Source organism: Caretta caretta, chromosome 6 (genome assembly GCF_965140235.1).
Source record: "Caretta caretta isolate rCarCar2 chromosome 6, rCarCar1.hap1, whole genome shotgun sequence".
NCBI lineage: Eukaryota > Metazoa > Chordata > Testudines > Cheloniidae > Caretta > Caretta caretta.
In genome coordinates, this window is record NC_134211.1 from 56458942 (window position 1) to 56472715 (window position 13774).

General features: G+C 48.0%; 1 protein-coding gene across 5 annotated transcripts in view; it reads right to left on the bottom strand.

Moving 5' to 3' along the window:
• Nucleotides 1-2: 2 nt before the first annotated feature.
• Nucleotides 3-13774, bottom strand: part of TP53I11 (tumor protein p53 inducible protein 11) — a 46165-nt gene continuing 32393 nt past the window's right edge. For all 5 annotated transcript variants that reach the window (XM_048853426.2, XM_048853425.2, XM_048853429.2 and 2 more), the window contains 5 exons: nucleotides 10552-10610; nucleotides 8724-8772; nucleotides 8196-8292; nucleotides 5946-6047; nucleotides 3-3975 (listed from right to left, as the gene is read on the bottom strand). In XM_048853426.2, the coding sequence (XP_048709383.1) occupies nucleotides 3842-3975; nucleotides 5946-6047; nucleotides 8196-8292; nucleotides 8724-8772; nucleotides 10552-10610 (441 nt within the window). In that variant the 3' untranslated portion in view covers nucleotides 3-3841. The remainder of the gene's footprint in view (nucleotides 3976-5945; nucleotides 6048-8195; nucleotides 8293-8723; nucleotides 8773-10551; nucleotides 10611-13774) is intronic.

The following is a 13774-nucleotide window of genomic DNA, read 5'->3' on the forward strand; positions in this document are numbered from 1 at the left end:
TATTGTGACAGTGCTGTGGGACATCTTTAATTTTCACTATTCACATGATTGGGGGTTTTTTATGTTAAGTACAGTCACTTTTCTCACCAAAGGAGGAATAAACTCAGATAAGATGAGGTATAAACTGAATCCAAAAAACCTAAGAGACAGGAAAGGCTGGCTGGCCGAGGGAGTGGCAGTGGGACTAGAGAGCCTTTCTCCTCCCCAGTGCCAATGCTAGCTTGCCTTGAGGTCAGTAAGGAACCTGCTTGAATTTTTAACCTCCCTCACCTTAAGTTTTGGGCTGTAAGAATCCAAGGTTTTGGTTCTGCCCATTGCAGACACAGGAACCATTTGGAGAAACCCACTCTGTAACTGCAGGCTCGTCTCTGTTCAGAACTCAGGCACCTGGAGAATACTTCTCTGCTGTGCAGAGGGCTGTACAAACACCTTGCAATGCTGTCCCCCCATCTCCGTCAAGGTAAGTCAGGTTCATTACCCTCATTTCAGAGATGGGGAAACTGATGGCTGGAAGGTGAAGTGACTTGGCCAAGATCATCTAGCTAGTCAGTGGCAGAGCCAGGATTAAAGCCTAATAATTTTTGCCTCCCAACTGTGTTCTTGACTGCTAGCCTGTGCTGCCACTTAGCAATTGTCCTCATGCTTCTAGGCCCAATCCCTGTGAAACTTCAGCAAGGTGGTGCTGCTGCTGCCTAACCTACCTTAAAAGAGTGGAAGGAACCACCCAGCAGTGACTAATACCTGGTTCCTCTCTCCTGTAGGATTTAATTCTAAAATACAATTGTAAACTCCCCCAGTAAAGCCCAAAGTGAGGCAGCAACCCCCTGCTAGCTATAAGCTTCTGGCAGTGCTGCGTGGTATTGCCTGGATCCTTCCCTTAGAAATAGCCACAGTGCTCCAGCCCTGATCCCTCTCACTGTCCCTTGTAGAGTCAGCCATGGGTAACTAGTGATTGCTAGGGAGGATTGCATACACCTCTTCTCAGACAGGGTACATCTCTCTCTACATTAGAGCTGAGAGGTGTAAATTCCAGTACCCTGAGACAGCCCCACTGCAGCTTAGAGAGAGAGTTGATCAAGCTCATACTCTGACTGGAAGTGCAGCTACAGCAGCATGGGCTAACCAGCTTCTTCAGCCCTATCTAACCTTCCCGCTCTGGTGTAAACATACCTACACAGGCATGGGACCACCTGATGTTCCATATACTCTGTCCTCATCACTAGAGCATATTAATTTGCAAATGACTTCCCCCCCACTGTTCCCTCCTTTCCCCAGTCCCTAGGGCACCACTAGGACTTGGTTACAAGATTTAAAAAAAAAAAAAATGCTATGAGCATTGCAGAGTAGGTTGGTTTTAATGCTCCATTCTATCCATCTTCCTGGGAGCAGGCCTTTAGCATTGAATTACCTCTCAGAGCCAGCTGCCCCCCCTCCCACCCCTCTGCTCTCTCCAGCTCACTGAGGGGGTAACACACACCAGAGGACAGAATCATTGTGGCAGCTACCCATTTGCTCAAACACTTGAAATTAGAGCAGCAAAACCCTCTTCTGAACATTCCCATCCAGGAACCAGGGAAGGGGGCTGGGGCTTCAGATGCAGAGGTGGTTCACTGCCATGACAGGTTCACAGGTGGGGCCTTCTGACAGTGGTTCAGAGCTAAAGCCTATTGAGCTATGGTGCATTGATTAATACAAGCTCAGCCCTGGTTGCCCATGGTGTATGCTGGGGGCAGCACTTTTCTACCCCCCCCCCCCTCAAAGAAAGATACTGTCCTCCTGCCTGCCTATTCCTGCTGAAATAAAATTAACCCAGGATCCACATAGTTACAGGTTCCATTCCAGACAGTACCCCTGAGGATCATGATGAATTTTAACTATATACATGCTCTTCTACTGGCCAGGCTGGAGAGTAACAACACCTGCACCATTAGCAAGTAGCTTAGGGTCCAGAGTTTCGCCCCAGGCTAAGAGCAGCAAGAGGTATCAAGTTCTTTTTTTCCCAGTCATCACATTTAGTAACCGCTCCAATATTTTCAGTGTTCCCCCTTGACCCAGACATTGCAATACACGCAGCAGACCAAGTTCATGCAGCTGTTTGTAAACACCAGAAGCAGGTAAACAGGCTTTGGGGGAGAGCGGTAGTGAAAATGCACTAGGCTTTACTATGAATGCTCAGTGGATGTCCATGTTAACTTTAATCAGGGATTTTTTTTCTGGCTACGGGGGCCCTTAAAGCTAATGTTCTTCAGCAGCCACCTCAGTTCTGATTCTCAACAGCCAGGAGCCTGCCCATGCTCATTCCAGGGCTGTCAGCTCTACTCCTGTGCACATACTGGTTCAGCTCAATAGCTCCCCCTGTTGGTGCATAAATAAGTCCATGCCATCTAGCCAGTCCTTCTGGTTTCAGTCCCGTGGAGAACAAGCAGCATAGTACTGGAAAGCGTGGGGGGCAAGGTACTTTCTTCTCCAGGATTGTCACTAGAAGCGTAGAAGAACCAGTCCTCCTCAGCCTCAAGAGCAATAGGAGGAAATGGTCAGAGAACAGCAAAGTCCTAGAATGCCTGAAAAGGCACAAGTAGTACTTTTATCCCATCCAAATAGGATCCTGAAGACACAAGACCTCAGCATTTGGTCCTTTTTTCTGCTGAATCCAAAAGGAAATTGGTACATTAGGAGTGGAGAAGACCAGCTGGCTCATCTAGTCCCTCACTTTACTAGAGTAGATTCACACAAGTAGCCACAGACAGTGATTTACCCCCTGCAGTCCTCATTGGCACAAGCCTTTTAATAGTGACACAGCTCCACAAGCAGTAGCAAAGATGGGTGCTCTAGCATAGACAGGACATAAGGAGTATTTTAACCATGGCCTTATCTAGACCGAAGTAGGGGACTGGTTAAAGTGGCATTGGCTGATCTATGCGAGAGCACTCACTAGCATTACCCACAGGGGAACTACTGCAATAGGAATTAAGGAAAAAAAATACAAGCAGCAGCAGACTATATACCAAACTTCCAAGACAATGAGGCTTATTCATTCTTAGAGACTATTCAACAGCTCTTTACATTTCTCCCCTAATGCAACCCAAGTGTTCTTTCTCCATCCTTTTACACCACTCTCCCTCAAAGAGATCCACACAAGATTTGGATGTAGCTTGGCTGTGTTTCACGGGACTGTGTTGGAAAAGGGAATAAAGATGCCACCCTCTTTTCTTGCTGTATTTAACTCCGTGTGTCCTGCATTCCTATAGGATCTGTCAGCACAGAGTAAATACATTGGGTGTTGTCTCTAAAAAAACCACGACGCTACCTGATTGGAGCTGTGTCAGCAGCCCTGCCTTAGGGGGCTGGCCAGGATTAGTTCTGAAATCTGCTCACTAAAGGGAGAAAGGCTATAGGTGTGAGAGCAAGGCAAATGAACAGCTCCAAGCCTACAGGAGCTGGACTGAGTCCTTGGCTGGCTGCCTTTGCTTCCTCTCCCCTTTGGGATTCAGTTTGTGTGTGCTGCTATCATTTTGTGCTTTGCTGAAAAGGTTTCTGAGTTTGTGATTCCACTGGCCAGCTTCCTCCATTGTCCACGAGCCTGACTGGTCCTTACATCTTGTCAGCCTTCCCTGCTGTGTTCACTTGCCTTTTCTAGGCAGAATATGGTAGGGGAGGGGCTGCAGAGGTCGGCTCTCCCCCTGCACTTCATGTGGCAATGGTGCCAGCACTGGGTTTGCACATGGATTCATGCTGGTAAGTGGAAAAGGTAATTGCTTTAGAACAAGAAGGAACCACCAAAAAAAGAATGCAAAGTTACTAACAGAAACCCCGACTCCCCTCCCCCAGAAAGCCTCAGAGATTAGACTTTCTTGGGTCGCCGTCCAACTTGGTAATAATAGTAAACGGTGATAAGGATGAAGAAGATCCGGCTGGTGAGGAGGAGCATGGCACCTGTGGATATCCGGCCACTCTCAACAAGGGTGATGGTGGTAACTGAAGGAGAAGGAGGGAGACAAGGCACAGGTTGATAGTGAAATAACAGAGTACATTTAAATACAGTGCAGTTCTCTAGTGCCCTTTAGTGAAGATTCTCAAAGAGGATTTGAGAAAACTACAAGACAGCCTTGCAATTGCTATCCATCAATCTGTTTGTCTGCTTCTAACACTGCTGCCCCACTACATCATTCACTGACTCATTAAGCAACTGATTATATAGCTTAAAGAAATAACACTGGGACCACATTCAGCATTGGAGTAAGTTACATATGGGGCATGGACAGTGTCCCATGTACTGTGCAATTTCAGTCTCAGAATTTGCCATGGCATTTATCCCTTGCCCTACACTAATAATCATTTAAAATTTCACTTAGGAAAAAGAAAACTATCTTCAGGCAGACAGCCTGAAATACCCTACTCTGGGTAGTTCTGAAACCTACTGCTGACCGCTTAAATAGTGAGTTTGTTAATTTCATTGCTGTTTTTTTCAAAGCAGAAATATTAATAAAATGTGCTTCTCTCACAAACACACCCCTCAGTAGGTAACAAGTTGCAGCTATGCCCTGCCAGAACCTGCCACTTTCCCCCATGGCCACTCTACAAAGCCGCCAATGCGCTGTCTATGCAAGAAACTGTGCAAGAAACTGTGGCAGATTGGAAACCATGTGTGAACCATGTAAATTTAATGTAATTTACTATCAGAGCATGTTGTCCCATGTCTTATTCATGTAATAAAAATCCTCCATTTTAAAGTAAGTGAAGCTACCATAGAATTTCCAGTCTGCCACGCCAGAATGCCGCAGAATCAAGGGACCTAATTGTAGAACTTCGCTCCAGCTTGCTGTGGAGTGCCTGGAATAAGTGGGCTGGGAAGTGGGCGTTTGTGGTAAAATAGAGCTGGGTAGACCAATGGCATTCCATAGGTATGCACACAAATATAACTTCCGGCCCATGTAGAAGGAAGAGGGGGAGGGTGGTGGAAAAAGAAACAGCAAGAAGGATGTTTAAGATCCTGAGCCTGATTCTCCACCGCCTTGTGCGGTCATTTATTTTGTTCCCCGCTTTCCACAGGCATGCTACTGTAGCAGCCTAGTCCACTCTTAAGAACAACCAGGCCTATTCTGAGGCAGAGCCTATTCCAGAACAGCTGCTTGGGGCCTGTACCGGGTATTATCAGACCCAGCTGGGAAGGGGTCAGGTGAATGATGAGCAGCTGATGTCTGCCAAGGCTGAGAGAGACTGCTATAGAAAACAGGTTGCTTCCCAGGCAAATGGTCTATAGGCAACCTGGGGAAGAGCTGACTGGAGGCTCTGGCAAGGAAGTCCCTGGGTCAGGGAAAAGGTAGCTATTGGATTTATATTGAACTGTTTGAAAGTTGTTGGGACAATCAACAGTAGCCTGCAGAAAGGGCCTGAACAGATGCAGGGTGTGGCATTTAAACCCTTCCTGGGCTGGTCAGCAACCCCACTGGCCTATAGCTCCTCTTGTGACTTTGTAGTGCTTTATGCCCTCTTTGCCCCCTTGCTGCACAGTTTGTGGATAACCACATAAGAAGCAAGGTGGCAGATACTGTGCCCTGGAGGGCTGGGTATTATGGCGATGGTCACTCCACAAGTGTCAGACTGCATCGACGACTTTGCCTCCTCTACTGTATCCTCTCTCTTCAGCCCTCTGACTGGGTAAGTTTCACTCACGCTGAACACCAGAGGCCCAATTATGGTCTCTGCTGCACTACAGTAAGTCTAGAGACCACCGCTAAATTCAATGAGGGGACTCCAGATTTTCACCAATGTAAATAAGAGCAGAATCTTTCCCCCACTGAATGCCAGATCAGTGCAAGTTATACTGCTTTGCCATTTACAGGATTCCCTTCCTCCCAGGCACTTGTGTGGGGAAGGGATATCCTATCACTTGGCCAATCCCCTCTGCTTTCCGCCCCACCACACCCTCCAGTAGAGCTACTCACCTAGGAACTGCACCCCAAAGTAACAGGCTTCTGTCAGCAGGGTCCAACGGATGACTACCTTCTCAGATGTGTACAGGGCATTCCACATGATAAGGGAGAGACCTGAGAAAAGAGCACATAGAAAAACTGCTTCACAGGCTGATAGATGTTGCAGGAGAAAGGGGCAGCTCAGAGACCCCTCTATGGGGAATCTCGGAAGTAACAACAACTAATTCATGGGGCTAACACTCATAGGCATGATAGAGCTGTGCTGATGGAACTGAGTAATCTACTGTGATGGCCCAAAGTTACAGATGGGGTTGCTGCAATGTATTTGGATGGATCCACCTTCCAGGCTTGACACTGCTAGAGTGCCCCAACCTGAATCCTGTAACCAAGATTGTCTCCACCACACCTAGATAATATGGTAATGCATGCACTAGAAATGCAAACACTACAAACATGATGGGATGGAGAGGGGGACTAGAGCGACTCGTTGTGAACAATCCCAGTGCCAAAGAGGTTGTTTACTGGGACATAGGTATTCATGACATCCCAGTATGGAAGAACCACCTGCAGCTCCGTGCCTACCACTCCACGTGACTCACTAAACTGCCAAACTCCCTCTCCCAAAATCCAGATCTCAAATAGGCCAACTCTAGTAATAAGCTTTTTGCCTTGCATGGCTGAGTCATGTTCATGCCTTTTCCAGAAAGCACCACTGTTCAGCAGCCCTGAGACAGAGAGAATGGAGAAGTCCTGTCCTGACCTTATGTTGGAGGAGACAAAGGGAAACCAGAGGCCAACAAAAGGGGAGCTGTATCACAGCACTGGGATTTTCAAGAGCAGGCTGTGCTTCCATTCTGCACCACCGGGTGCTGCTAGAGGCTAAGGAGAGGTGATGGGCAGTGGATAAGCTGAGAACAGGTTTCCTTATGTACCAGAACCCCTGATTCTGCTACCTACCAGGCACAGTACCCGTGGGTGATTCCTGCCACCATTTAAAAACAAAACAAAAAAACACCACACGAGACCTTGCACTTGGACCCACTGTCATAAGCAGACGGGAGGGAGAGCTCAGTGGTTTGAGCATTGGCCTGCTAAACCCAGGGTTGAGAGTTCAATCCTTGAGGGGGCCATTGAGGGATCCGGGGCAAAATTTGGGGAGTGGTCCTGCTTTGAGCAGGGGGTTGGACTAGAGGACCTCCTGAGGTCCCTTCCAACCCTGATATTCTATGATTCTCTCTCCAGCCATCACTCCCTCTGTCCATTATCCTCAGCATCCCAGAGATGGATTCAAAGAGTGATCAGACGCTGTGGGTATGATCTGTGTTAGTTTAGTGCTAGTGAAAGGCAGTACAGCAGGCTTCTCCCCTCCCTACTATACACGCCACCCTCAGAGTCTGAACTTCCATAAAACCAATCTATTCATTGGGGTCACCGTGCTAGTCTGGATCTGTAAAAGCGGCAAAGAGTCCTGTGGCACCTTATAGACTAACAGACTGCATCCGACGAAGTGGGTATTCACCCACGAAAGCTCATGCTCCAATACGTCTTGGTCTATAAGGTGCCACAGGACTCTCTGCTGCTTTTAATCTATGCATTGTCATTCCCAAGAGAAAATCTGTCAGCACTAGGTTTTCCCTAAGCCTCCCACCTTCAGCTCCTCCACCCTCCAGTTTTGCTGCTTCCGCCTCCTCCTCCCCACATGGCACTGAAAGAGGGCTGACTCATGTTCTGCATCTTTCCATGCTTGCTAAGGCTGGAGGTTGCAGAACATGGCGCTGGATGAGGCAGCCCTGCTTCCCCCAAAGACTCCAGCCTCAGAGGGACAAGGCAACTGCCACACTGGAACAGGCCAGTGCCTTGCCTAGCCCAGTACCCCCATGTTCTGCATCAAGGCTAGATGGGCCATCTAGCCTTGTGTCCTCCACCCCCTCCTGCTGAACCAGTTCTGACTCATGGCCCTTCCAGTCTAGTATTCCATTTCTGGCAGCTTGCAATCTCCTCCCCTCACACTGTGCAATACAATGTTAGAGACCGTATGGAGGGAGGGGGCTTTCTTGATCCTAGAGCTAACAAAAAAATCCACTTGATGAAGGTGCATTTACCTGAACATTGCCTGGCTCTGTCCTACCCAGGTCTGACATTAGGTCTGGTACAGAGCTTTCCTTCATCCTCCCCATTAGGATTCTTCACTCAGAGCTTCTCAACATCTTCCCTGTTAGTCCCACAGACTGAATCTCTAAGCTCAGTCTCAGCATTACTTACTGAGGAGGGCTCCTCCATACAGCCTGATGGGAGTCTTGCTGTTGACGGATTCTTCTTCAAAGACGGCGTCATAGAGCTGATCAGGGAAAGTGAGAGCCTAAAAGGAGCAGGAAGGAAACTGAGGGAATCTCAGTTGCTCTACATGAGATCGGGTCACTTGAAGACAATAAAAGTAGAAGAGCAGCAGCTCCCCCTGGGTTGGAGAGACATACTGTAGAACAGGGGTGCTACCTGTGTTTCGGGTCACTTGGGGGTGGGGGGGGAGAATTAGAGAAATGAGACCCCTGCTGCCAACTGTGGTTTTATGAACCTGCTACTAGAGGCTGGGACTCAAGTGTTAGGAACAACCTGTCAGGGAAGCTGTTGGTAAAATTAATTACAGAGAGAGACAGCTGATCACAGGCCAGGAAGAGAAAGCGGCAGCAGCTTTTGGAGGGTCGTGATGATGCCTAGGGCCATGGAGGTTGCTAGGTGACGACTTTGGCAGCACCGGGTTGGGCTCTTTCTGGGAATGGTTCTCCCACTTACCATGATGGCGACCCCAGAGAATACGATGGCAGAGACGAATTGCCAGACCCTGCATGGGAAGAAACACAGATCAGAGGCACAGAGATTCCCCACACTCTCACTCTTCCATCTGCCCAAGCAGGGTGGCCCCAGGTATATCCCAGAGGACACCCCCACCCAGGATATAGGGCAAAGGGAATTCAGTTTGTGATCCTTTCTTTATGTGGATGGAGAAACTGTCTTTGATTAGAAGCAACCAGTATGGAATATAGATAACCACCAAGGGATTTCCTGGCTAGCTGGAACAATCAGTTTGGGGCATCTGACTGAGGTAGATGGTAAAGGCCTCAAGTCAGCTGGGCATTTGGGGCATGATTGATTTCAGTGGTGCACAATGGAGGAAGGACAGGTCTCCTTTGGGCATCAGTGGCTAGGTTAATGGGCTGGAGTATTGCACATTCAGTTTTTCTCCTCTTCTAGGCTTGTCTATAGTCACAACGTTTGATTTAGTAGCCAATAAGGGCTGGGCACCTAACTGGACATTCCCATCAGCTATAGGACCAACCTAGAATCCCTGGCACACTGCAACTTACCCCCAAACTCATCAGCTCATACAGTCCCACTACTTACTTTTACTCATTCAAGACTCCCACCCTGACACATTTGGCAAACCTTTCCTACAAGTTTCTACTTGTAGCCAACAGGCTGCACAATCTCCCAAATCCTTGTAGTCTCTTAGCTTGTGTGCTCTTGAAGGAAGAAACCTGCTCACAGCTGCCTAAAAGTTTCTACAGCTTAAACAAACACCACACCGGCCTCCCCCCCCCCCCAATCCCTCTCATAACAGAGAGAGGGAATTAGACTCACCACATCCAGTCCACACCTGGGACACTGCCTTGTGACAGAATTCTCAGGTCCACAGCCAGCCCTGGAGATTTCTCACCCCCCAGCAGTGGTTCAGCAATAGCTCAAAAGGCAGGGTTTGCCCCTTTGTATTTAAAAGGGGCTATATCCACATTCAGAGCCCAGAGATAATCACTGAGGCAGAGACCTAACATAAGATCCCAGATGATGTTTAATGCCAGGGGCTCTGTTCTAGAACACAGGGGAGACCCTCTTAGATACCATACAAGAGTACAAGTCCCCACTTGACACCCCCACAGATGAGTGACTCCTATGCCCAGATCCTCAAAGGAATTTAGGTGCCTATCTGCCCTTGATTTCAATGGAAGTTAGATGCCTAATCACAGTTGAGTGATACCTTCATACCACCACATAGCATACAACTGGGACAGGCCCATCAAAAAGGTAAGGACGTCACCATGCCTCTCACAAGTGAGAAATCTGCTGTGCACACTGAAGTGTAATACTGTACCCACCCACCCAGCACAGGGGACACAAACCACCCATTGGCAAAGGGGACATCACCCAGTACACCCCCTACTGCAGAGGAGACATCCACACAAATACTGCATGGGTGAGTCACCTGTCCACCTGAGCCCCTCTTGTTCAGGGTCATCATAGGAGTGCCTGTACAGCCACCTGGGCTCATCAGCCCAGGTGCCTTGTTATAAGAAGCATCTGCCTCCCTGACCATTGTGTTGACAAGAAGCCCCAAGGGCACCCTTCTGTGGCTAGTAAGGCTAAGGAGGATGCAAGGCTGCAAATGTGAATGACCATTGTGTTGACAAGAAGCCCCAAGGGCACCCTTCTGTGGCTAGTAAGGCTAAGGAGGATGCAAGGCTGCAAATGTGAATGGAGAGAAGGTATCAGCCCAGGTAAATATTTAAGCCCAAGACGACCCTTAATCTCACAAGCCTCATCACTCAGACTCTCCATGGAAACTTACCTGAGCCCCAAGGGTTCCCGCACAGCAAATTTTATTTCATTGCCCAGGACTTGACTGATCTGAAATTCAAATGAGAACACATGAGGTGTCTGAACAGCCTATCCCCAAGCTCCTGCAGATAGTGTCCATCAGCCTGAGGAGAGGGCACATATCCAACCCTATGGGGAATCTTACTCTGGGTGGAATCTCTTCCCCCTCATCGAGATCTGTTGGCCCCCTTTGGTAAGTTCCCAAAGGATCATTTGATTATTTGGAGCCCCACCCCCTAAGAAACTCCTTCCCCCCCCCCCCCATGGAGCGTCTCCTCTTACGGGTGGGAGGGAGTAGCTGTCTGTTTGCACAGATGGGGGCTGCTGGCTGTGGAGAAATATGCATGGGGCCATGATTCTCCAGCATGTCCATTCTGTAGATGCATTCCTTCACTAGAATCAGAGCCCCTCATAGATCCCACTCCCCTTAAAGTGTTCTATTCTGTAGACCACCAGGAAGCATCCTCTGACCACGGTTCAAGAGCCACTCTTCGGGGGTACCCCCAACCAGATATAAGGTATGGGGAGCTGTACACCCTTAGGAATTATGGATTAATGCAGGCAGACAAGACAGGCCACTCCCCCTGCTGCCAGCATTATCCCTATTCCCTCTGTGATATCAGACTCTGGCTAACCCCAATAAAATAACATTCTCTCTCTCTGTCCCAGGCAGGATGGGAGCTTAGCTGATTGCAAAATGGCAGCCATGTTTGCCTGCACAGTTACCAAGGTGCCTCCATCTCACTCAGTTGGGGAGGAAAAAACAGCTTTGTGTTCCATTCTGTGTCATTTCCTGCATGTAGGGAAAGGCATGGGGGAGGCCCTCAGGGCCAGAGAGAGCTACTTACAGCTGTGACAAGTTTATGCAAGTACTCTTTCCCCACCCTCTAGGGGGAGACTAGTCCCAGATGGTGTTCAGGGACAACTCTCAGCAGGATAAAAATGTTCCCAGGGAAGACTAGGCTGAGGTGGCCTTCCAGAAGAGCACAAAGCAGTTACCTAGATATGATATACTTTTTTTTTTTTTTTTTAAACTACTCCATTCATCCATTTGTAACCCAATCCTCCATGGGCACCAGGAGTGTCTTATAAATAAATTGCACTAATTTCTGAGGTATCTGCATTAGATTATGCTGAGTGGATTGACTGGCTGTGTGCATAAAGCACAAGCTTAAAGTCACCTAATGGGTGCCCTCACAATAAAATTCCAGCAGTGGTTTAATAGTTTAAAGACAGTGTTCATATCCATTAACGTGAAAGCAGTTTACAGCCAGCCTTAGCACATCAGAAGAGCATAGTGCACAGTGCTTAAATTGCTGCTTTATTTTTGCCACCATAGCTCATCTCCATGATTTACAGAAGTCTGAGGAAAACAGCCGCAGCATTCTCTGGCAAAGGGGTTCTAGAAATTAAAGTAGAGGTGGAAGGGGCTCAGAGTGAGAGGTCAGTGATCCCGTCCCATTATAGTCCAGCCGACTGTCAAATATTAAGTCTCCGTGAGCATTTTGGGCACATCTCACCCCCGGTCAATACACCAAGACTATCTTTTCCTTTTACATGCATAGATTTGTTTTCAGCCCCAGACAAACTTATTTACACATCTCTGCACTGGACATACCAACGCATCAGACTTTTTTCTAAATACCCAATTCCAAGGGATCATTTCCTGTACAGGTTCCCACCCAAGGAAGTGTTGCCGTTCTGCCTCAAGAATTGACAAATGCTCATTTCCTTCCTTGCTACGTCTCACAATGATTCCAAAACACTTAGTTGAATTCAACTTGCAAAATTAGAATCAGGAACTGGCTTTGATCGGCTGCGTGAGTCAATCCAATGCATCTCTTCCAAAACAGAGGTCATTTGTGAAGTTCAGAGCTGGGTTTGAACTGTGAACACCCCCAAAGGTTTGGGTGGGTTTGGGGGATTTTGATTTGCACCTGCTTCTCACACTAATGAGCTTCAACTGAGCAAGTCTGAACAGATATAACCAACTGGACAGGCCTTCCCCAGCTCCAACATTTTGAAACTTATTTAGATAAAGGGGGATCCAGATGGAATTAGAAGTGGACAATGATCTAATGAAAGTGACCTGATACCGTATGTCTTTTTCCATCTCTAACTCCTAAGACTATGGGCCTGATACTCGACCACAGTTAAGTCCCCTTTGTGCAGCTCCAGTGACACACTCCTAAAGGGGCAAGTTGGGGGTTCTTCTAATGGAGGGGAAGCTCCTAGTGATATAAAGTTACCCAAGGCCCCTTGACTTCCCCTCCATATATGGGGCATTGCAGGGCAGGCTTAGAAAGGAAATATGGAGTGATAGAGGTGAGAAGGGGTGGGGGATGAGTGTACCGCTCTGTCAATCCTGGACCAATGTTATGAGCCCCAGGGGGACCATTCCTGTGGCTGCTCTGACTTATGTCAGGCTGATTCAGCCCCATATGGCCCTGATATCGGGGAGGTATCTTAAAGCCACCTGTATCTCCCCAACTCAGCTGAACCCAGCATGAGCTCAACTGAGAATCAAACCCAGTGACTAATTCCTTCAAGCGACTGTCAATCCCTGCTCTTCAGTGTCTTGCAGTCTCTGGCTTTTGCAATTCCCTGTCAAAAGCTTCTATGTTATTGCTCTTACACAGGCACTGCTTACTATGGAGAACTCTGTTTCTGTATGAGCAATACAGTGTGTGTGTGATGAAGCTGTGTGTCAGCATGAGCGGGGGGGGGAGATTGGGGGGAGAAATGGATGGATGTTTGTGTCTGACTGTGTTCTCAAAGAGAATATAAACCACCCACAAAGTTATGTATATTCCTAAATTTATAAAGCATTATCTCTAATAAGGTGAGAATAGCAGCTTGAAACTCCAGGCCCTGCCACCCCCAGAGGCCTGGCAATTCCACCCACAGCTGCGATTCTACTGTATGCCACACCAGATGTAGCTGCATCTCAGTTGCAAAGCACTTCCTGAAGTGTTTGCTGCACCAAAGGACAGTGAAAGATTCAAAAGGTCACCGAGCCCCCACATACATGCTCTCACTGGATGTGGGTTCCAGTGATTATTATGGCACAAAGATAATATGCTGTGGTGATTTGGGTGATGGGCTATTCTAAATCTTGCAGCTAAGCAGATGCTAGGATTTCAGGGATCCCAGCCTAGTTTTTTTACTGGTCCTCTGCCTTTCCGGACATCTAT